At 33.9% G+C, this 24586-nt stretch overlaps 1 protein-coding gene across 1 annotated transcript in view; it reads left to right on the plus strand.

The window, feature by feature from the left end:
• The window catches only part of CCDC102B (coiled-coil domain containing 102B), a 201112-nt gene extending 183423 nt beyond the window's left edge, over positions 1–17689 (plus strand). Inside the window, exon 7 of the mRNA XM_058556612.1 lies at positions 17582–17689. Coding sequence (XP_058412595.1) covers positions 17582–17689 — 108 coding nt within the window. The remainder of the gene's footprint in view (positions 1–17581) is intronic.
• Positions 17690–24586: the final 6897 nt, after the last annotated feature.

A 24586-nucleotide genomic window follows, 5' to 3' on the forward strand; every position in this document is an offset into this window, starting at 1 on the left:
TCTCTGTTGTCCATTTTCTTTGTGTATAGTTGTTCATAGTAGCCTCCTATGCTCCTTTGCATTTCTGTGGTATCAGATGTAATGTGTCCTTTTTCATTTATAATTTTGTTGATTTGGGTCCTCTCTTTTTTCCTTAGCCTGGCTAGAGGATTGTCAATTTTGTTTATCTTTTTCCAAGAACCAACTCTTAGTTTGGCTAAACTTTTCTATTGTTTTCTTGTTCTCTATTTCATTTATTTTTGTTCCAATCTTTATTATTTCCTTCCTTGTACTACCTTTGTGCTCAGTTTGTTCTTCTTTTTCTACTTTCTTAAGGCACAGAGTCAGGTTGTTTATCTGGGATCTTTCTTCATTTCGTCTTTTTGCTAACAATAGCTTTATTGTTTTCATTTGGTCCATGGCTTGAGAGAGGATTCTAGGATGGTTAAAAAGCTATCTAGTGGCTTCAGAGAAAGGCTCAGGCAGAAGCTCTGACACCAGGGGGATGCCAGAGGGGTCCTGCAAAGGCTGTGGGGCTCTAGAGCCTCCCAGTCGTGTTTGAGGATGAGCCTTTCAAAGAGATACTTGCCCAGCCCAGCCTGGGGAATGAGTTAGCCTGTGGAGGTTAGTTAGGTGGTCACCCATCTTCTTAATGAGTTTCACCTCCTCATCTAGGATGTAGCCCTCCAGGAAATCACAGAGATGGGAGTCTGCTGGGCAGAACCCAGGGCACACAGATCCAAAAGAACCTTCAGATATTCTTGTCCAGGACCATGGCAGCTTCCATGGAATCCAGGGTTTTACCCCACTTATCTGGGGACAGCTGCTGCGTGTCCTGGAAGAGGGCAGAACCACCAAACTGGTTTTGCATCTTCAAGTAATGCTCAGGGCCCTCGCGGTTCTCCTCAGTCAACTCGAGGAAGAAGTGGCCCATGCCTTCCAGAACCACATCATCATGGTCAAAATAGAAGCCCAGAAAGGGATCTAAGAGGCCCACAGATACAGGTTGACCAGATGGTTGACAATAGCCTCCACCTCAGTGAAATAATTGTGATGAATCTGGGAGCTCATGGTTGATTGGCGATAAGGAGCTAAGCTCAAAAAATGATATTGGCTGTTCCTGAGGCAGAGGATGGCTGAGGAGATGGTTCTGGAGGTTGCAATTGGAAAGGAGGTTGGAAGGTGGTCAGAGCTGAAAGCAGGGGTGTCGTTGGGTCTTTTCCATCCAAAAGCTGTTGAAGCAAGAGACAGATCTGCAAGACCACTGGGTGCACTGCTTCTTGCTTCTTATTGTAGGTGTTTATTGCTATGAATTTATGCCTTAGAACTGCTTTTGCTGCATCCCATACATTTTGGTATGTTTTTCCATTTTTATTTTTCTCAAGACACTTTTTTATTTCCCCTTTAATTTCTTCTTTGACCCATTGGTTGTTTAGGAGAGTTTTTTTTTTAATTTCTACGTATTCATGGATTTTCCAATTTTCCTCTTGTTATTGATTTCTAGTTTCATACCATTGTGGTCAGAGAAGATACTTGGTATGATTTTAATCTTCTTGAATTTGCTAAGGCTTGTTTTGTGGCCTAACATATGGTCTATCCTAGAAAATGTTCCATGTGCACTTGAGAAGAATGTGTATTCTGCTGTTAGAAAAAATGTTCTGTATATGTCTGTTACATCCGTTTGGTCTATGGTGTTCAAATCTGCTGTTTCCTTATTAATTTTCTGTCTAGATGATCTATTCATTGTTGAGAATGGGGTATTATAGTCCCCAACTGTTAATTGTATTGTTGTTGTTTTCTTCTTTTAGCTCTGCTTTTGCTTTATGTATTTAGGTGCTCCAATGTTGGGCCCATAAATATTTCAATTATTATATCTTTTTGATGTATTGACTCCTTTATCAGTGTATAATGACGGTCTTTGTCTCTTTTTACCATTTTTAATTTAAAGTCTATTTTATCTGATATAAGTATAGCTACCCCTGCTTTTTCTTTTTTTTCTTTTTGGTTACCATTTTCTTTAAATATCTTTTTCCATCCCTTCACTCTCAGCCTATGTGTGTCTTTAAGGCTAAAGTGAGTCTCTCGTAGGCAGCGTATTATTGGATCTGGTTCAGCCATTCTATGTCTCTTGATTGGTGAATTTAATCTGTTTACATTTAAAGTAATTATAGATATGGAAAGACTTACTATGACCATTTTCTTAATTGGTTTTTGGTTGTTTTGTAGATCTATTGTACCTTGTTTCTTATCCTGCTGTCATTTTTTGTGTTTTTATGTCTTTTGGTATCAGTATTCTTTGCCCCCTGTATTATGTTCTTTCATGTAATTACCACAGGTTTTCCTCTTATAGTTACCATTACGCTTACATAAAACATCTTAAAATTATAACATCCTATTTTAAATGAATAACAACTTAACTTCAATATAATTACTAAGCTTTACACTTTTACTTCTCCTCCCTCCTCACATTTTAGGTTATTGATGTTCCAATTTACATATTTTTTTATATTGTGTAACTAACGACAGATTATTATAGTTACAGTTATTTTTGCTATGTTGAATTATAAACTAGAGTTGTAGGTGAATTATTCACCACCATTATCATATTACAGAATCCAAATTTGACTATATATTTACCATTACCAGTGTGTTTTCCACTGCCTTCTTATGTTTTTATGACGGTAATTAGCATCCTTTTATTTCCATTCATAGAATTCCCTGTAGCATTTCTTGTAAGGCATGCTAGGAGTGATGAACTTCGTTAGCTTTTGTTTGTTCTAGAAAGTCTTTATCCCTCTTTCATTTCTGAAGGACAGCTTTATTGGGTATAGTATTCTTGTTTGACAGTTTTTTTCTTTCAACGTTTTTAACATGTCATCCCATTCTCTTCTGGACTGAAAAGTTTCTGTTGAGAAATCCACTGACACTCTTATGGGGGTTCCCTTGTATATAACTTCTCTCTCCTCTTGCTGCTTTTAAAATCCTTTCTTTGTCTTTGACTTTTGACAATTATAATGTGTCTCAGTGTAATCATATTTGGTTTCAACCTATTTGGGGATCTTTGGGCCTCTTGGATTTAGGTATATATTTCTCTCCCCAGGGAAGTTTTCAGCCATTATTGCTTTAAATATACTTTCTGTCCTCTTTTCTTTCTCTTCTCCTTCTGGAATTTTCATAATATGAATATTGTTTCTTTTCATTGTGTTCTGTAATTCCCATAGGCTTTCTTCACTGTTTTTCATTCCTTTTTCTTTATGCTCCTCTTACTGTATAGTTTGAAATGTCCTGTCTTCCAGGTTGCAGATTCTTTCTGCTGCATGGTTGAGTTTATTTTGAAACTCAACTCAGTTATTGTTTGATTCAGCTCTAGGATTTCTGGGTTGTTTTTTGTTTTTGTTTTTGTTTTTATGGTTTCAATTGCTTTTTTGAACTTATTTTCTTCATGTATTGTTTTCCTAATTTTTTTGTGTTCTTGTTCTTCACTAGACTTCTTTGAGAGGATTATTCTGAATTCTTTGTCTACCAGTTTATAGATCTCCATTTCTTTAGCATCAGTTATTAGAGCTTGATTAGTTTCCTTTGGTGGTGTCATATTTACCTGGTTGTTCCTGATCCTTGATTGCCTACATTGGTAACTGTGCATTTGAGTAAGTGGTCTCTTCTTCCAGACTTTGTAGTTTCACTTTGGCAGAGACAGTTCTTCACCAGTCAGCTCAGTTTGGGTTTCTGGATATATCTGCTGATAACATCTTTGGGCTGGTGTGGCCTGCTATTAGGGTCTATTTGGGGCTAGGCAACTCTTCGAGCTCTAAGGTCAGGAGTAGGGGGTTCCACTGGCTGAGAACAGCTGGATAGGACTGCTAGCTTGGTTCCCTGACCAAGTGAGGCTGTAGGATGGTCTTCATAGTTACCTGGATGCTCTGGTCAGTCTTACTAGATGGTCAGCACTAGGGACTCTACTCAGCAGTAGGCAGGGCTATGAATGAGCCTCCCTGCCCTGGCAGGACAGCAGGACAGGTCCCAGGGCCTGCACAGCTTGTTGTTTGGGGACCCAAATCAGGGAAGAGAGTGCACTGAATATCTTGGTCAGGTGAGGCCACTGGTTTTTCTCTGCAGATGGGGGAAGCCGTGACTGTGCTCTCTGTTCCAGTGTCCCTGTAAACAGGGCTGTTGGATGGGCTATGCAGCTTCTTGTGTGCTCTGGTAAGGTTCCCTGGTCAGACAGGCTGAAGGCTGTATTCAGCAATAAGTGGGGCTATGAACTAGTTCCCTTTCCTGGGTACAGCGGGAGAAGAAGCTCCAAGGCTGCTAATGTTTTTTTTTTTTTTTTGTGGTCTTGACTCAAGCCAGCTTGTGACTCAAGTTCCCCGGCTGAACAGGGCCGTTGGCTCTGCTATGGGGGCAATCAACTCTGCTGCTTGCCTCGTGGCTGGAGAGCTGCTGGGTTACACAGCTTCCAGGTGTGGTCTGTGAGGTCAAAACTACGTTCATAATAATTTTAAGATTTTTTTACCTTTTTCACTATATTGATTTTGTATTGATTATACAAAATAAATGGCAGATAAAACTGTTTACAGTTGGTTCCAGTGGCTCAGAGGACAGGCAACAATTATGTTCAAAGAAAGGTGCAAAGAAATATTTTGAAACTTTAGAATCTGAATCTTACTCTAGTGAAAGAATGCTTACTATCTTCTCATTAGTTTTCATATTACAGAATTGGAATTCTATTTTAAGGAATGTTCTTTAGATATTAGTTATTTATCTTTATTCCATCAGCACTAATGTGTCCCCTTTGACTTTTGTAATATTACTAATGCTGTGACTGGAAGTGGTGCATTGCAATTAAATTAAACTAAGAGTGTTCCAGCTGTATTTTACTTACTATTTAGTGGAAGAAATGTTTTCTTTATATTTTTATACTGTACAAATTGTATAAATCATGACTACATTTCCATTTACCATTCCTGGCTATTATTTAAAAGAGCTTAACAGTAGAGATATGGAAAAATGCAATTTGATCATAAACACTTTTGATAGGAAATATGTAAAATAAAACATTTAAGTATTTTTACTATATTTTAAACACTTATCCTAATGTGCCAGTTAACTCCCTTTTTTCTCTTATATTAAGCAATTCAGCTATTTCTATAAATGCTGATTATTTAACATAATAGTCATCAAAATTATTCAGAGGAAATTAGTCAAAGTTACTTGGTGCAGAGATGTCTGGAAAGATGTGGCTGTTGGTCCAGTTACAAAATAACTAAAATTATAGTGTACAAATGCAGGAAGTTTGGAAATCAGAAGCTTAAAAATAATTCAAAAAATAATAAGGTGCCCATTTCTGTTTCAGAAACATTTTTAGAAATCTGGCTGTTTGAAAGTTCTATAAGAATGTGGCCAATAACCATGCTGATAGGTTATATATGCAAAAGTTCATATCCAAATCCGTAAGTGTCTTATTTTTACATGGAAGAGTATATATTTTACTGTAAGGTTTTCTATTTGAAACTTATTTAAGGATTTACTTTGTTTTGTCTTATTTTCTATCTCGGGGAAGGAGAAGTTGCAGAATAAATAATTTCCCCTGCATATGCTTCTGTCATTTTTGGAAATTATAATCTGGAAAGGTATTTGTATTGTAGAGGAAGATAATTCTTTTTGTTTATCATATATTATCCTTCTTATCATTATAGTCCTTTTTAGAGACCTAGAGGTTCTCTTCTAAATGAAAAAAAAAAAATCAAATACTAGATTGTAATGTCCTACTTTTTCTGTGTGGGAAATTAAGCATTAGTCCTTTGATTTATAAACCAATCGTAATATCACTTATTTCCCCTTCACATAATTTGTCTTTCTTACTGTATTACTTCTTGTAGTCTGCCTATTTATAAAACACCTTTTGAAGACTTTTTTTTTCTTTTCTACTTATCTTTTTCTTGAATTTTATATCATTACTTTTCTTTCTAATTTTGGATATCTAATTTTTTTAATAATACTTTTTATTCAATTCTCTGTCTCTCTCTTTTTTTTTTTTCTGCTGGGAAAGATTCGCCCTGAGCTAACATCTCTTGCTAATCTTCCTCTCCTTTTTTTTCCTCCCCAAAGCACCACTACATAGTTGTATATTCTAGTTGTAAGTCCTTCTAGTTCTTCTGTGTGAGCCGCCACAGCATGGCTACTGACAGACAAGTGGTGTAGTTCCCGCTGGGGAACTGAACCCCGTGCCACCAAAGTGGAGTATGCCGAACTTTAACCACTAGGCCATCAGGGCTGGCTCTAATTTTTGTTTTAATAATAGTTTGAACCTTAGTTGTAATCAATTAAGCAAGAGTACTTACCAGTTTTTAAATATCCCATTAGTTCCCAGTTTGTTTTTCCTTCATTTTTGTTTTTTTGGATGCAGGTCACGAGGCTCTTAATAATAACTGCCATTTCCTGTGTTTTTGAAGGTTTCACCTGATCTTTGTGGAAACAGATTTCTCTGACTCACTAAAAGATTGTCACCTGTGTAGATGGCCTGTGGTGTGGCAGGCCCTGTCTTACTAACTGGGCTGTACTCTACTAGAGTACAGAGCTCTGAGGAAGAGTTTCCAAATCATGTTATAATTAGTAAAACTGAGTAGTTTTGCACTGAATTCTCTTGTTCTTAACGTTTAAATTCTTTTAAGAGAGTTTTATAATTTTAATCGCATTTCATCTTTGCCTTTCGTTAACTGATATTTCTGTAATTTCCTTTTTTTTTTTGGTTAAAATAATAAGGAGGAATAACTGGATTTTTATATCTATATTCAACATTAGTTGGAGATTAAGCCTGATGGTTCATAACATCTGAAAGCAGATTGAAAGTTGGGACAAAAATGGCAATTTCATTTCTTTCATTGAGTTTCATGGTGCTGGAATTCATTCCAATATCCAAAGGCAAAGAGGCACACAGCCCAGTGTTCTTAAAAAGCTTCCTACTGAAAGGAGACATCTGTTGTATGTTAATTGAGTAAAATAAAATAGGGAAGGAAGGAATGTTCATTCCCTTGGTACTTTATTAGCATTCTCTACTGTTTAGCTTCTCAAAGAGAAAAGTGGGAAACATATATCATGAGATGATCAAATACAAGGGCTGTTGTCATGAAAATTAATATTATCTGACAATGTTTTGTCTTCCTTTGATGTCAGACAACGTATTGTTATTCTCTGTACAAACACTTTAGCATATTACTCAGGTTAATGCAACTTGAAGTCAGTTTTAATAAAGATCTATATCAAAACCCTTATGAGATACTGGTTACAAATTAAATACTCTTAACATTTTGTCACACATCTTGATGAGAATATTCTACTCATCATGGAAAGAGATACTCCATAGTTGTCTTTAATTTGGATAAAATTAACACCAATTCAGTGTCCCTTATAAAGATGCCACATCATAAACACTTGTAATATTGCTGCCCAGGTGATCCAATGGAATCCTGAAGTGTTCTCTCAGCTACAAATTTGCCACATGATATTATCACTTTCATTCTTCAGTTGCTATGGTACCCTGAACAAATTCTCAGTATTAGTCCCTCAGAGTATAAATTAAGAATCATCAGCATTGTTGGATGTCAAGTGCTTAATTCCCACTGGCCATGATGCTGGTTTAATTTATTGAAAAGAGAAAAGAAAGGGAAAATAGCTCTGAGCTGGAATAAACTGTTTAATAGAATGCTTTGTATATAAGTATGAATAATCACAAGACTATCTAGGTTAATACATTTTAAAGCATGTCAATACTTTTTAGACTTATTAAGGCATTAATGTCCATTTATCCATCCAATTCTTAAAGAATACTATAAAGTTCTTTATATAGATATAAAGCAATGAAATAGTCTAGATTCAAGTGATGCAATTATTTTAGATAATCCTAAGAACTTTGAAATCACTGGATATATTCAATTGACTTAATTCTTTTGTAGATATCCTAGAATTAATTTTGATTTGGCTTAATATATAAATATTACGCCAACTGAAATGCACGTTGTATTTGCTTTTATTATTTGTTTATTTTAACAACTTTGAGATATAATTCACATACCATAAAACTCACCCATTGAAAGTGTTTAATTCAATGGTTTTTAGTAAAATCATAGATTTGTACAACAACTACACTCTAATTTTAAAACATTTTCATCATCCCCCAAAGAAACTACATATCCATTAGCTGTCATTCCCTGTTCTCCCTTACCCATAAGCCCCTGGCAACCACTGATCTACTTTCTATCCCTATGGATTTACCTATTTTGGACATTTCATATAAATGGAATCATAGAATATATGGCCTTTTGTGACTGGCTTCTTTCACTTAGTATAATGTTTTCAAGGTTCGTCTACATTGTAGCATGGATCAATTCTTCATTCTTTTTATGGCCAAATAATATTCCATTGTATGCATATACCACAATTTTTTTGTCACTCTTCAGTTTATAGGTATTTGGGTTGTTTCTACTTTTTGGCTATTATGAATCATGCTACTGTGAACATTCATGTACAAGTTTTTGTGTAGATTATGTTTTTATTTCCCTTGGAATTGCTGGATCATATGGTAACTCTCTGTTTACACTTTAAGGACTGCCAAACTACTTTCCAAAGTGGCTGCACCATTTTACATTCTTATAAGCAATAAGATTATCTAGGTTAATACATTTTAAAGCATTCCAATTTCTCCACATTTTTACCAGCACTAGAATCCATCTTTTTGATTATAGCCATCTTCATAGAGGAGAAGTGATATCTCATTGTGGTTTTGATTTGAAATACACTAATGACTAATGATACTGATCATGTTTTTATGTACTACTTGGCTAGTGGTATATTTTCTTGGGAAAAATATTTATTCAGAGCCTTTGCCCATTTTTTAATTGGTTTTTTTTTAATTATTGTGTTGTGTTTTTTGTATATTCTAGATGCACATCCCTTCTCAGATACATGATTTGCAAATATTTTTTCTCATTATGTAGATTGTCTTTTCAACTTCTGGATAGTTTTATTTGAAGTCTAAAAGTTTAAAAAATAATTTTGATGAAGTCTAATTTGTTTATTTATTTTTTTCTTTTGCTGCTCGTGCTTTCGGTGTTGTATATAAAAAAATCACCTACTTCAATGCCATGAAGATTTAGTCCCATGTTTTCTTCTAAGAATTTTATGATTTTAGCTCTTATATTTAGGTCTATGATCCATTTTGAGTTAATTTTTATAAATGAGGTGATGTAGGAGTTCCATTTCATTGTCTTGCTTGTGAATATCTAGTTGTCCCAGAACTATTTGTTGAAAAAATTATTCTTTCCCCATTGAAATATCTTGGTACCCATGTCAAAATCCAGTTGACTGTATATGTAAGAATTTCTTTCTGGACTCTGAACTCAATTTCATTCCATGAACCTAAATGTCTATCCTCTTCCAATAAAACATTATTTTGATTACTATAGCTTTCTAGTAAGTATTAAAATCAGGAAGTGTCGGTTCTCCAAATTTGTTTTTCTTTTCCTATTCTTGTTTTCATGCTTACTTTTTTTTAGGTTAAGAATGTTGAGCTTTATCATGGATTTACCCACATGTATTCCCAAAGAAAAAGAAACACTGGCACTAATGCACAAAGCCACTTGGGAAGTTATTCTGGCTTTTTGTCACTAAGATGACAATAAAGCCTTTGGGGAAATAATTGGTTCAAATCACTGGGAATGTAATTTTTATCATTCCATTCACTGTAAGGTCCACTTAGAGAAAACTGTCTCCAGGTTTCCAAAAATATAGTTCCTTAAAATGGGAATCTCTCAAATCTGAACCTTGTGTCATTCTATATAAAACTACTCAATTAAACCAATTCACTTATAAGTAAACATTATACCTTCTTCTCTGTAGAATTTAATTCACAGATTGAGTTATTCAGCTGAGATATACGCATATTAGTTTCATTAACCCTATATCTACAACAACTGCACTGTTACCTTAGTTTATTAGAAAAGTTAGTTTATAGACATCAAAGGTCAATAAATTACTTCAGCAATACCTTTATCCAGTGCTAGCTGTTTAATATTTCTTAAACATTTTAAAAATTGTCCAGTAGACGATGAAGCTACTTACTTTAAATGGAAAGGACTTAGTGGAAATTTAGTAGCCAGTTTCATGAAAGCTTGAGAATCCTGTGAAATTCAATGACATATGTATAAAAAAAGAAGATCAGTAAAGAAACTCATAAATAATTCTGGTAAATCACACCTATCATCATCATGGGTTAAAAGACCACAAAACATTTTCTATTCTGTTAAAATGAGATCACATTTTAATTTTGAATACTTTAGTAATAATTACTTGGAATCACTGAATTTAACATCCAATAATTTCCTTTTAGGTAATAATAAAGATATTGTATTTAAAGACTTAAAATTGATTATGACGTTGAAAAATAAGTAGAATCATGTAACATAACCTATATTGTTAGCAAATTTCTCAAAATGCAGGCTCTTTCTGTCAGAGATCACCAAGAAGTTTTAATAAAATGTTCTTATTGATTTTGCTAATTTTTTTTCAGGTGAAGAGCATATTGTGGTATAATCTTTAATAAAATGGTTCATAATATTTCAGTTCCAATTATAAGTATCTGTACAAAATTTAGTCTGTTAATTATTTGAAGTCAGCAAGTTGTCACACCCACTCATTCCTTACAAAGGCTCTTCATCACATGAGTTGGGCTTAGGGAATTTGTGAACAGGACACATCTGAATTTGTGCCATCATTCCTCATTATCTTAATCAAATTCCAAGCTGGAGAGATTATAATGACACCCCACTGTGGATGCCTGGAGCAGAGTTGGAGCAGATTGGCCAGAAGGACTTGCCAGAATACCCGACGCTCAACATGTCACTTCAATTTCTGTGACAGGAATGGGTCCTGTTCCGTTGCTCATGGAAAGATGTATCAAAACTGATTATCAACAGTTTCCATTTAGATTCAGATAAAGATTTATAATACAAAAAAAATCAGATTTATGTGCTATTGTCTGCAGCATCTACCAGGCTTTCCTTTTTCTAGTCTTTTCTGAGTTTCATTTGATTTTCCTTTCTTTTCAATGATAGAATTTAGTCATTCAGGGGATGATTCCAAGAATTACAACCGCTTTTCAGCTGAAGTTATTGTCTCCATATCACAAGGCTTTGACTATAGCTAGGACCTTATTTTATTGCCAATTTGATCAGATTATAAGATATGGTTTGAATATGTTTTTCTTGAATCATAAATTTTTGGGAATCTACCCAGATTTCAGCCAGACTGCTTGGGGCCTTACCAGAGTAGCAACAGGAACAAAGCAATTATTCTCTACTTACAGTAAATATTGAATTGGATTTATCTGGCATACAAAAGTTTTAGGATACTATTGATATAAAATTTTTCACATTATAGTCTACTTTCTTGGCAAAGACTTTTAACAAAAGTGGAAGGGCGTCTGTTGCTTTAGCCTATCCAGCATCCATTTAATCTTTTTTTTTTTAACATGCAAGCACTATTCCAAGCACTTGAAATACATACATGAATAAAATGAGTATCCTTTCTGCATGGGATTTGCATTCCAGCAGAAAGAGACTGAGATAATTAACATATAAACCATATCAGGAAAAAAAAAAATCAGCGCTCTTGCTTGGGGACAGGTTGTAGTATTAAATGTGGTGTCTGGCTTCAGATTTGAGTAAATATATGAAAGATGTTATAAAGATTTAATTACTCAGATATTTGTTGAAAGAGGGTTCCAGGCAGAGGGAACAGTCAGTACAAAGCCCTTGATCAAATGATGATCAAATAGCGAAAGAAACTAGATGATATATGCGAGAGCGTTGCATATTGATGAAACTATGTATGTCCTTGAGTAGGTGAAAGAGGATGGGATCTGGTGCACAAGTGGGGGCAGGGTAAATTAAAGTTTATATATACACACATGCGCGCGTGCACACACACATATATATACACACATAGACATACATACATACACATATATACACACGCACACAGAATATATGACTACAGCACTGTTGAGAAGCCCACAGTCTATGAGAGATAGAGACAGAAAACAACTATTATAAATAGTTTAGTGCGATAAGTTAAGGGATAAAGGTAAGCAACAGTATAATGGAGTATCTAAGGAAAGCTACTTTGTTCAGGCCAGGGTCACTGTACTGACTTCTACTCACAGTGTGTTCCAAGTACCAGCAGCATCAGTATCACCTGGGAACTTGACAAAATGCAAAAATCTTGAGACCCACCTGAGACCAACTGAATCATTATTTGCACTAAAATCCTAAGGTGATTCATAAGAATGTTAGAGTTTAAGAAGCCTGTTTTGAAGGATTTTAGGACTAGGGCGATGGTCCATTCCAGGGAGAAGGTAAAATGTGAGCAAAGGCATGCGGAAAGAAAAAATAAAATGAACACCACCACCACCAAACCCACTCTGCTGAGTGCTGCGAATTATAAAATGTTCAGGGTTGCTGGATAGTACAACGAAATCTGGATTACCCTGTAGAGGTAACATGAGAGAGGAAATTAGAGGCGGGCTTGCATGATAATCTGGCCATGAGATTCGCCTGGTAGGCACTGGGGCCTATTGAGGGGTTTGTCAGGTGGGCAATATGGTCAGAATTGCATTTTAGCCCAGTCTTGGAGGCAGCCAGATGAGAGATTGTGAACGCCTGGATTACACTTTGGGCACTTGGCATTGCACTTATTCCTTCAAGTTTATTTAAAAGTTCGTTTATTTTTTATTGTAAATTTTGTAAAAGCTTGACACAGATTTAGAAAATATCAAAACGTCTAAACACCCCTACCAGTATTTTGGTATTATTTTTGTTTTTTCTAATTTAATTAATGTATAATTTTATATAAGAAATGTAATGCATTACTTACAATATTGTGAGATTTTTTTCTCAACTTAAATAACATAAAATAGCATTATGAAATCTAAATAAACATTTTAATGTCTGCAGAATGTTCTATCAGAGTGATGCATTATAATTAAACTCAATACTTTTAATAACCATTCAGGTCAATTTGAATTTTTCATGAATGTAATGAAAAATATTTGTACACAAAGTTTTTATATGTTTCTGATGTTTCACAGATACTCGAGGACATGATGAGTAAAAAAAAAATGAAGTTATACATTTCCAAAATGCATTAAAATTTATTTATTCCAATTACTCCAATTTTGAATATAATAACTTTTACTTATTTTAAGTATCGTACTCTATTCAAACTCCACTGCTTTTCATATAGTTGGACCAAAATATTCATTAAATATCTAGTAATACCTGTCTGTGATTAAGCTTCTCAAGTGGTTACCATATATCCCAAACTGGTATTTTTATGTTAAAATCCAAAATGATAGAATAGAACTTGAAAATTTATAAATTGAAGAGAAAAGTTTAAAAGATAACATATCTCATTGATAATTAAGTTATTTAGGAACTATCCTTGGAGCTGGCACTGTAATGCTAAATGTGAGGTTTTTCCAAGTAGATATTTAGGAAAAAAAGATGAAAATGTGAAATAATCTGAGGTTCCAGAATGATATTATTCAAACATTATTATTAGCTTTATTGTTCTAATTTTTATGTTGATCGTATATAACAGAATTAAAATCTTACTGAAAATTAATCTTTAATAAGGCATAAATGAGCATTCTGATTCCTCCCCAAATAATGAAAATATGCAAGACGATATCCAAAGAAGCAAAAAATAGTCTGTATACTTAGCCTAATGGAATTTTATAAGAACTTTTAAATAACATATAGGGTATAATTATATTCTAATACTTTTGTAACATCTATCTAAAAATAGACAACTCTTTGTCTATTGACTTGAATAATTAACTTCAGGTAATATGTAATGATTAAAATGCAACATAAGCCTGATATTAACAAATACATGTTATACTGCATGAACAAATGCAGCAAAAATTAGAACTGGAGAAATGTAGAAGATTTCTAATTCAACATTTATCTATATAAAGTAGAAACTAAGAAAATTGAGGTCTACAAAGACCTGTACAAGTTTGACAAGGGAAAACTTTTATGGAAAGAAAGTAAACTTGGATAATGTATATAAAAATAATTCTATTAGGTGTATGTAGACTTTAGAATTGTGGATATCTATAAAATGTGAGTATTACTAAAAATGTCTGAATATTTGAAATTCAGAAATAAAATTAATAATATTTGGATGTTAAGTTTTGATATACTTTAATAAAATGTTCATTCCATGGGCACAAATAATTGATGAAAAGGGTTTATAGAATGGTATTACTCCATGAAGGTAAGAAGAAAAATAGCTTTTTTCTCCCTGGAAACTAACATCACGAACTCAACTCTATATAATTCTAACATTTAAAGTGATTTCACTTGAATAACACTGGCCTAGGGATCAGAGAATTGGGATTGGGTTTCATCTTTGATGCAGCAGTTTGACATACATAATATATAATAAGGAAGGTTTGATTACCTTATGATTTTATTAAAAACTAAAATTATTAACTTTATTTTACTATAGTGCCATAGGGCAACGATCTGCTTGGAGAGGCAAAATTTTTGTCTTGAAGCTGCATATGCATGGAAATTTCCATGAGATTTTTAAATATTCAGTTGGAGGGATATGGTTGCTAGAAATTATTGTGAGGAAGAGAGGACAGTAAAACTATCTAAACCTAAGGAACACGGAACCTCCCCTCAGGCTAAGAAGAAAACAATCTGGCAACTTAATTAAAACATTTTAAAAATATTTAATGGTTAAATTGGAGGAACACAATTAATAATACTTGAGGAAGATATTTTTTCCTAACAAAGGCAGTTCAAAACCAAGACCTCAGCTTGTTCAGAGTATGCTAGGGTCCGTTGCTTAAACTCGAATTTCCAGAAACTTGATATTGTCTATAACCAAGAGTTGAAGGAGCGTCTTGTAGACAGGTTCATGCTACTCCAACTCACAAGGCTTGCACATTTCAACTTAATATAGAGAGAAAATATTATTTCAGTAAGATTAGATCCTCATGTGCACAGCACTTGCTGAAAATGTCTAACTTCTGGTTCTACCATTTCTGTTACATTCCAGTCATCACCTTAGATTAAGTGTTGCTCTCTCTACTTTTGCCTTGCTGAATATTCTGCCTTTAAAGTGACCTCCACATTTTAGGTGTATGTGTTCATTTAACTGCATTAGCATTCCCGAGTCATGATGATGCCATCACTGTTTAGCCAAGCATCACTCAATTGCAGTACTCAGAAGTACTCTAGACTCTAATCCTAATTATCCTTCTAATAAAACAAGTTTAGATTAGTTAACATATATTGGATTCTTACTACATACCCAGTACCACACAATGTGCTCTATATGTATTATCTTACTTCATCTTCTCAGCAAGCCTGTAAAATAAGTGCTATTATTACAACCATTTTAAAGATCAGGAATTTGAGACTCACTGTGGATAAGAAACTTACTCTAAGATGCAAATCACAAACTGTAATTTTTTGATTTCAATTGTTTGATTTCAATTTCTAATTGTTTGATTTCAAAGCTTAAAGTAATATTTCAAAATAAAATAGAATTTATTTTAAAATAATTATGTCAATCAGAAAAAAAGGAAAATATAGACTAATTTTTAGGACTATAAAGAGTGTTCAGCAAGATGTAAGTTTTGTGAAATAATAGATCAATTAATAAGACAACTTAATTACTATACATATAAAACAAAATTTGGAAAAACAATTTTAAAATATCCCTTTTAATAACAAAATATAAAATTCCAAGAAATAAATCTAATAAAATGTGGTGCAAAAATTCTAATGAATAAATTATAATAATTGAGAGACTTTAAGATTGACCTAAAAAAATTTAAAATATACCATGTTCGTGGACAAAATATTAACAATTGAAATGATGTCAAATATACTTAAAGTATTCTATAGAACTAATAAAATTCCAGGCTAAATACAAATAGAGTTCCTCATGAAATTTACTAAACTGCTTCTAAAATTATGAAGAATCAAGAATATTTTTGATATTTCTTTGATATAGCTGGGAGAAGGGAGCTCATCCTATTATATATCAGGATTTATGATGAAGGCTCTAGTAATTCACAGTGTGAAAGGTCAGATAAATTAACCTTCAAAATAGGACCTATAATCAGACTTTGTAAAAAAAACTTTATACATAGAATATATACAATTTTTATATATGACAGATATGATATGTCAGATCAATAGGGAAAACAGTTTATTCAATGTATGCACCTGTTAAAATGTGTTTCTATATATAAAAAATAAAGTTGGATATCTACCTCACATTAGGTATAAAAATTAACTCCAGCTTGATCAAGGACTTATAGGAAAAATGCAAGACTTTAACAAATTTTAGTTGAAAATACAGATTAATATTTCTCTAAATGTTGAGTAGGGAGTTATTTTTTCAGCATTATTAATACATCCCAGCTGTAAGAGAAAATATTGATAAATTTTATTTAATAAAATGACTATTATTCATCCAAAAATCTCTTAAATAAAATGGAAAAATAAGTTATAAACTTGAAATATACTTGATGAATATACTGGAAATACTTATAACTGACAAAGGATTAGTATCAAAATTATAACATAAATGTGTACAGATAGAAAAGAAAAGGAAAAGCTCCAAATAGAATAATAGGCAGATCTGAATATGCACAAAAGAACAAAAACATTAAGCCAATAAAAATATAAGCAGGTATTGAACATAATTATTAATCAGGGATTGACATAAGTTTTAATATCTCACAACATCGTGTTGGTGAAGATGTGCTCAGACAAGATCCCTTCTAATTACCTTTGAGAGGTAAGTTAGTAAACCTCACTGTTCAGAACAGCACAAGGCTGCAAAAGATCTAATACTCATGGAGAGGAGTGTGGTATAATATGGCATATTCATGCAATGCCATAATGTAAAATATAACACATAGACTAAAGTGAGACACCAACATAGATGAATCTTAGCAATTATTAAGAAAGCAAGTGTCAGAAGATTACATACAGCACAATACCCATTTTTTTAAGTTAAAAACAACTAAAAGAAAACGGTAGATTTTAAAGAATATTTAAATTTGCTCCAATATATTATATATATACGCAGCATACATATATGCATATATGTGTATATACATATATATGCTATGTTTAAATATATAAACACATATACACAAACACATACATATATACATGCTAGAACTATATATTTTCAAAATCATGGGAATAATAAGCACAAGTTCCAGTAGAGTGACTTACATAGGTAGAGGAGGCAAGGGTAAGAGTGGGGGAAGAATGCCTAGCTAGAAAAGAGTTTGTCAAGTGTTGTAGAGTCCATGTAGATATTTATTTTATTATTGAATATATGCATTAATTCTATTATTGAAAATTCCCATATATTCATGCATATATTCAAAAGAAACTCATGCATGAGCTACTGACAAGAATGTAACATACAAAAAATAGAGCTTTTTTTTAAAAGGATTTCTTCATTTCAGTCATTTTAACTCAAGTATTTTCTACTTTGCTTTCAGCTTGATGATTTCCTGAATCAGATCCATAAGCTCCAGAGATCTCTGGATGAACAGAAAGAAACAAATGAAAACTTGGAAATTAAACTCAAGCACTTACAAAACCGGTAATTGTTTCACAAAATATGTTGAATTCATGATTGAGACCTTAGATACAGAAATCTTGAGATTCTTTTTTTTCGTATTTTCTCAAATATCATGAACATTATTTTCATTAACTAGAAATATTAGTGAAAGAAACTTACAGACACTCAATACTTGAATTGATGAGCTTCTTGGCTTTCATTTTTTTTTTGTCCAATAGATGTTACATATTATTGTAAAGACAATTTAAATATCACTTAAAACGACTTTAGTTCTAAAAGGTGTAAAATTTCTGAAAGGCAAAGGGAGCTTTCAGAATACATTTCATGTAAAGCTGAAAGAGAATAATTGCAAGAAAAAATAAGTTGTAAACCACATAATTTGCTGTGTAGTTGATAAGAGAACCATTGTACTCAAGTAAATTAATGATTTGTTTAAGTAATTGATAGACTTGTGCATACTTGTTTTTTGTCTACGTGGTTAGGGTGGCATGTTGTGTGAAAAATGTTTTCACTTGAAAGAAGTAACAATAAACTTGGTATAATTCTTGATACAAGGCAAAAATTGGGCAGAGGTGTCAGACAATATGATTTGTATTGTAAGGAGACTGAAGGGGCAAGCTCAGATTTGTGAGATTGGCATTATTCTAGGTGCTTCACAAATATTAACTCATTTAATCTTCATGAGACTTATGTAATGGGGCCTATTGATATCCTCATAAACCAAATGAGGCAATCGAGGTACAGTAGGTTACGTGGACACGGTTGCATGGAAGAAAGCACTAGGAGAGCATTAATCTTCATTCAAGGATGGGATTTTCTTAGTGGACATTTGGTTTGCACAGGTAATGGTTTAAGACTTATCTGCCTCGCTGATTTCCCTACTAAATGCTGGGAACAAAGATATTGTTTCAGTGATATCTTGCTGTGCAGCAAATTAAGCCAAAACTTAGTGGCTGAAATAACAATGATTTCTTACTGTTCATGATTCTGTGGGTTGACTGTGCTTGAAAAGGTGGTTCTTCGGCTCTCTGTGAATGCAACTCTTGAGGTTGCATTCAGCTGGGAGTTCACCTGGGGCTGCAATGTGCAAGATGGTTTCGCTCCGATGCCTGGATGGGCTGGAATGACTGCATTCTGGGCCTGTCTCTCCATGTACTTAGTTTCTCATCACTCAGCAGTACAGCCCGGGCTTCTTAAATGGTAGCTAGTTCCCCAGATGGTGAAAGGGATTTTAGCTTTACCCTCTAGATTCCTACTTGCCCTCTTGGTCATCCTTTCTTCAAAAGAAGTGGTCATGTTGGCCGTCAGTTAGCTCTCTTCTCCCATATCCTGGACATAGAATGTTGGGGAAGCAGAGGCCTCTTTTCATTTTAACTCTGTTTATTTTAGGTTAGCCTGGTGTTGACTTTCCTGGTAGAACTTTCTTTAAACCTTTGAGAGTTGTATGAGTCTTATCAGGACTTACTACAGTGATGTCCCACAAACCACATCTATATTCTTTTTGAGACAGGCCTCTCTGTTCTTTGTGCTTGTCAAATTGTTATGTGTTATACTCTTAAGATTTTTATATTCTTGGTCTACCTATAAACTGTTATTAAACCCTGTCTTAAGTCTTTCTTAGTTCTTAACAAAAGTTGTTACTGCCAATTTGATTTTATCTTTGCCTGGAGACAGTTTCTTACTTTGAGACTGCCTTTTCTATTTCCTCTAAAATCTACTTGAAAACTGAATAGTTAACTTTTTCACTTATTTTTCTCTTACAGTTGGTTGCTTATCATACATGGCTAAAAGAAGACATTTGTCACTTTAACATTATGCCTAGAAATCTTGTTAGTTAAATCCACAGGTTTATTATATAGTTGTTGTAGTTTCCAAATACTCACAGGTGACACACTGCCAACCCTTGGCCCAGTGCATAACACGAGTCTCCCTTTCTCCAACCTCCAGTAACAATCTTCTGCTCCAGCCTCCAATAACAATAACAATCTTCTGCTCTTACAACCAGCATGAACAGTCTCTTCACTGTCCTTCCAGCGTCTACTTGTCCATAGTCCTTAAACCTAGGCCACATATTTAGGTTTTTGTTATAGCAGCACCTCACTTCTGGGTACCAATGTATGTTTGAGATATCTTTGGCTGCAAAATGAATTACTCAAATATTTAATTGCCTAAAACTTAAAAATTGTTTATCACAGTTCTGTGGGTTTTCTGGGTTCGGCTGGACGGTTTTTTTGCTTTAAATGGAGGTGGTTGTAGCTACTCTCGCAGCTGCATTCGGCAGAGAGATCACTGGGGCCAGAATGTCCAAGACGAGCTACTCATGTATCTGACACCTCAGCTGAGGCAAGGGGTGGCAGTTATTGGCTGGATCTCTTCCTTGCCCCAGTGAATCACTCAATACTCAGTAGTCAAGCTTGAGTTTCTTCACTTGGATGTAGGCTTCCAAGAGGATTTCTGGGGAGTCACACAGTGCCCCTTCCCCCAGATTCTACTGGTCAAAGTACGTCACAAGGCCATCCCAGGGGATGTAGATTCATTCAAGAGGAGAGGAAATTGACCCACAGCTTTCTGGAAAGAGCCATATGCTCTATAGAGACATCCTAGATGTTGCTGCCTTCCATCTCTGTAGACAATTCACCACAAATACAATGACTTTTGATTAGCCCTTACTCATGCCCTATTCCTCCAGTTAAATCAGAAGATACGCTTTGCTATTTATTATCTCTGTGACCCTGAGCATGCTACTTACGAGAGGACTGTATAATACTCCCTCAAAGACTGAGTGAAATAATATATGGAAAACATCTGACACAGCACCTGACTTTAATAAACATTCAACAAATATTATCTCTCTCTACTTTTTAAGAGATAATTTCCCTCAGAGCAAATACATTTAGACAGTAAATTTTCTGTGCAAAAAGAAAAATGTTCTTTTTAAGAAATCTTGGAAATGGCTTACAGAAAGTTTTAAAATTATAATGATGCTTACCCTTGACTTCAACTCCTTAAACCTGTATTCTCTTATTGGGTATGTGTTCTTATCTCTTTTGAAATCTCTTGATAAAGTTATCCACCTTTCTACTAAATGGCATTTTATAATAATAATCCTGACATCACATACCTGAAACTCTTGTATATTAGACTAAAAAATGTCAGAGACCCAATATTGTGATATAAAAATATAGGTAGTAACCAGTAAAATAAATGTCTGAATTTTTCTCTTTAAATGTTATTACCTGTCATTTTAAGGAAAATGTTTAGAATTGTAACTACTAGAAAACTCTCAGAATAAAAGAAAGTTGAAATCTAAATATTTTACATAAATTAGAATTAATACTCATAACCACATTAATGAAGAAATCCCAATATTGTTTTAAAAATACCCCTTTGTGTTATTTTTGTTATATCGACCAACTTGAAATATAAACATTTTAAAATACAATAGTAACTTAAGCGTAGTTTATACTGAACAAACTAAAGAAAAAGATGTCACAATAGGGAAAGTTTAATAATTTATTGTAAAGTGCCACAGATTTATGTAAAATGTGAAGCAATCTATACATAAAATGGTTTGCCTTTATTTATCCTCGTTTCCAACAGGCTTATCTTATGACATTGCTCTTACAGAGGTTAATAAAAATATATGGAAGAAAGGAACTGTTAGACAATTAATTTTAAAACAGACTTTTGAAAATATGGTATTGTCCCCATATCCCCAGAGAAGCTGTTACACAGACTTTAAAGATTAGTATAGAGCTAACACATACATTGTGCACATTTTCTTCCAAAACGCAAAGGCCTTCTGTGTCTTGGCCTGGCCCCAGCTTATTCTTAGGAATAAAAATGTAGGCTATGATTGGTGTGGGACATGAAATAATCTCCCAAGCACTATTGCCTTGCTAGGCACGCAGCTCTCCTCGCTGTGGCTGAACTTTGGGTACATCACACCAGATGGAGAGGAAAGCAAGAGAAGGGTTATTCCTAATTTTAATACATTTTGATCCTATTGACGTGATCCATTTCTAAAGAAAACTTAGTACTTTGATATGTATTTTAATAGTGATTCCTGTGGTGGTATGATGGGGTTAATGTTTCCAGAATCTAACTCATTATTTAGAAAAGGGAAAAAATAATGTTTATTTGGAGGCTACAAAATACTTACATACACATATCACAACCCCCCTCTTTTGAGCCTAGATATCTTCCTAGTAAAGGAAGATGAGATAATTTCTGAAAATGTGAGAAGGCAATACTTATTTCAGATCAAGGGTAGGAAGTGATACCAGCTCAAGACAAGGTTGACATAAGGGAAGCCATATTGTAGAAAAGAAAAACTCTATTGTAACTTGGAATGACCTTTGACCAACTAACCCAGCTAGATGTGCACCCTCCAGAAGATCTAACTGCTCTGTAGATTTTACAACCCCTGCTTGTGTGTGTACTTCCCAGCTGCGATAAGATGATAACTTCGTTTTTTTGAGTTCCTTAAGAACGTGATGACCCTCGAACAGAGAATCTATGCTGATAGCCATCATCAGTGAAAACTGAAAGATCTGGTGTGGCACTCCCAGTCTGTAACACCAGAAAGTCAACATTCCTAACCCCCTCACCTATAACCCAATGGCCTATATAACTGCTGTAAGATTTCGTGCCCCCTTAGGATGGTTCTTTTGAACACCAGTCAGCCATCTTCCCTCTTGCTAGCAAGCTGTAATAAAAAAGTCCTTTTTCTCTTACTACCTTGCCTCTTGACTATTGGCATGTCTTGCGGTGAGCAGAAGGCCCCCGCTTTGGGAGGTAACAGAATGAGAATCATTTCAAGTGACTCCAATAACTTAGTGATTCTAATTATAAGCTGGTGCTTTATCTCAATAACATCACCAAAAGCTATTACCAATATTTGGAAACTGGGAGAGAGGTCAACAAATGTCTTGATTAATTCCAAAGTAACTTGATAAATGTCTTGACTAATGCCAAGGTAACTTGGTATTTTTTATTTCAGAAATTCATCAGAGCATTAAAAAAAGAAGTGTAAAGTAACATTTAACAATGGGAATTTCAGAATTGAAAAGCACCAATGCTTTCCTAATAGTTTGCATTTCCTGTTACCAAGATTCACCAAGGATAGGATTGTTCTTAGCACACTTCATGCTTGGCTATCAATGACTGTGACATGATGGTTTAGCAATGCTGTCAAATGCCCCAGTCTTAGAGACTGGAAGAGGTCTAGAGAGAAAGTATGAATAATACTTGTTTCGGTAAGATTTTATTATTCTACCGACAGTTGATCAATGTGACAAACTTTTATAGTAGTTCACTGAGAACTATAATTAAGCCTTTAATTTAGGAAGAACTATTAATTCCTCTTGTATGAAATTCCCTTTATGTTTTAAAAATTCAAGCTTTATGATAACTACAAAATGTAGAAAAGGAAGTGTATAATATGTATTAATTTGATTAAATTCTATTTGGGGATGACAATGGCTTTTGTGATATTTAAGACATCTAGAAAATGATGTCTAAAACATTGAAAAATAAATTTTATATTTTTTTCCTCATTACAACATAATGGAGTTAAGATTTTGAACAAAGTGCATGAGTCCATGAGCCTTCTACCTAAGTTTATTGAAATTAGCAATGTTAAAAAATAAATCTGTGGGGGCTGGCCTGGTGGCATAGTGGTTAAGTTCTCACGCTCCGCTTCGGCTGCCCATGTTTCAAGGGTTCAGATCCCAGGCATGGACCTATGCACTCTTTATCAAGCCATGCTGTGCCAGGCGTCCTACATATAAAGTAGAGGAGGATTGGCAATGGATGTTAGCTCTGGGCTCATCTTCCTCACCTTCCTCAAAAAATAATAATAATAATAATAAATAAATAAATTTGTGAAAGCATAGAGTTAGATAAAAAATTTTTTAAACCATCAATACTAAACCATACAAAATTAAACTACAAGTAAATTAAAGAGATAACATTTAAAAACAAAAGTAAACTGTGAAAATATAAGAAAATATGAGATTTTTGTTGTCGTTTTTGGGACGGCCTTTTTAAGCAAACACAAATCTCAGAAGCTATAAATTATGACATCATTGATTTTAGGAACTGTCAGAATATATTTCATTTTAATCAAAAGCTCATTCCCCAAGGGAACTGCTTTCAAATATGTTAGGTGCGTTCCTGCTACACATTCTCAAGTTTCTATATCATATACTTCTCCTACTATCGTTTTCCATTATCTCCTGAGAACTCAATTATAGTCGAGGAAGATTTAACTCTTACATCACCACAACCTCCACCACTCTTCTATCTCATCATGCCAGTATAGTTTACACCAAATTTTGGGTCAAATAAAGTTAAATTTTCATGAGAATGTTAAGATTGTTTATGGCAAAGTCTAGTGGTGTACCATAATTAAGTGTTCTGTCTGGCACCTGTTTCTTTTTTTAAAAACTTTATCTATTTTCTATGTACCCATCTTTAATTTTTTTCCTTCAGACCACTTTTATTACTCAACAAATTAATTCCAAATGAACAATGATATGTGATCAACTAATCAGAGTGATTCATATTCAGGCACAGATCTATCAGCTTGGAACTTCCATTACCAACAGTCCTAGATTCCTTGTCTTTATCTTTTGTGCTTAATTATCAGTTTATTATAGTATATCACTCATAATTTAATAAAAATGACATTATTCAAAGTAAAATTTTTAGTACTTTGATTTTAATTAAAGTTCTTTCTTGTTTTCTTTTTTTAAAATGTCATCTTTATAAGTTTTATGAATTCAGTGTCCTTTATAACCTCTTTGAAGGTAACAGGTAAATATTTACTTTTATTCTGTTTTTTTCTTGTTTCTTTCCAATTACAATTTTCTCTTCTGCTGGTTTCAGCCTTTACTATTCTCATGCTTCTAGCTTCACC

The sequence above is a fragment of the Diceros bicornis genome, chromosome 16 (assembly GCF_020826845.1).
Source record: "Diceros bicornis minor isolate mBicDic1 chromosome 16, mDicBic1.mat.cur, whole genome shotgun sequence".
Classification (NCBI taxonomy): domain Eukaryota; kingdom Metazoa; phylum Chordata; class Mammalia; order Perissodactyla; family Rhinocerotidae; genus Diceros; species Diceros bicornis.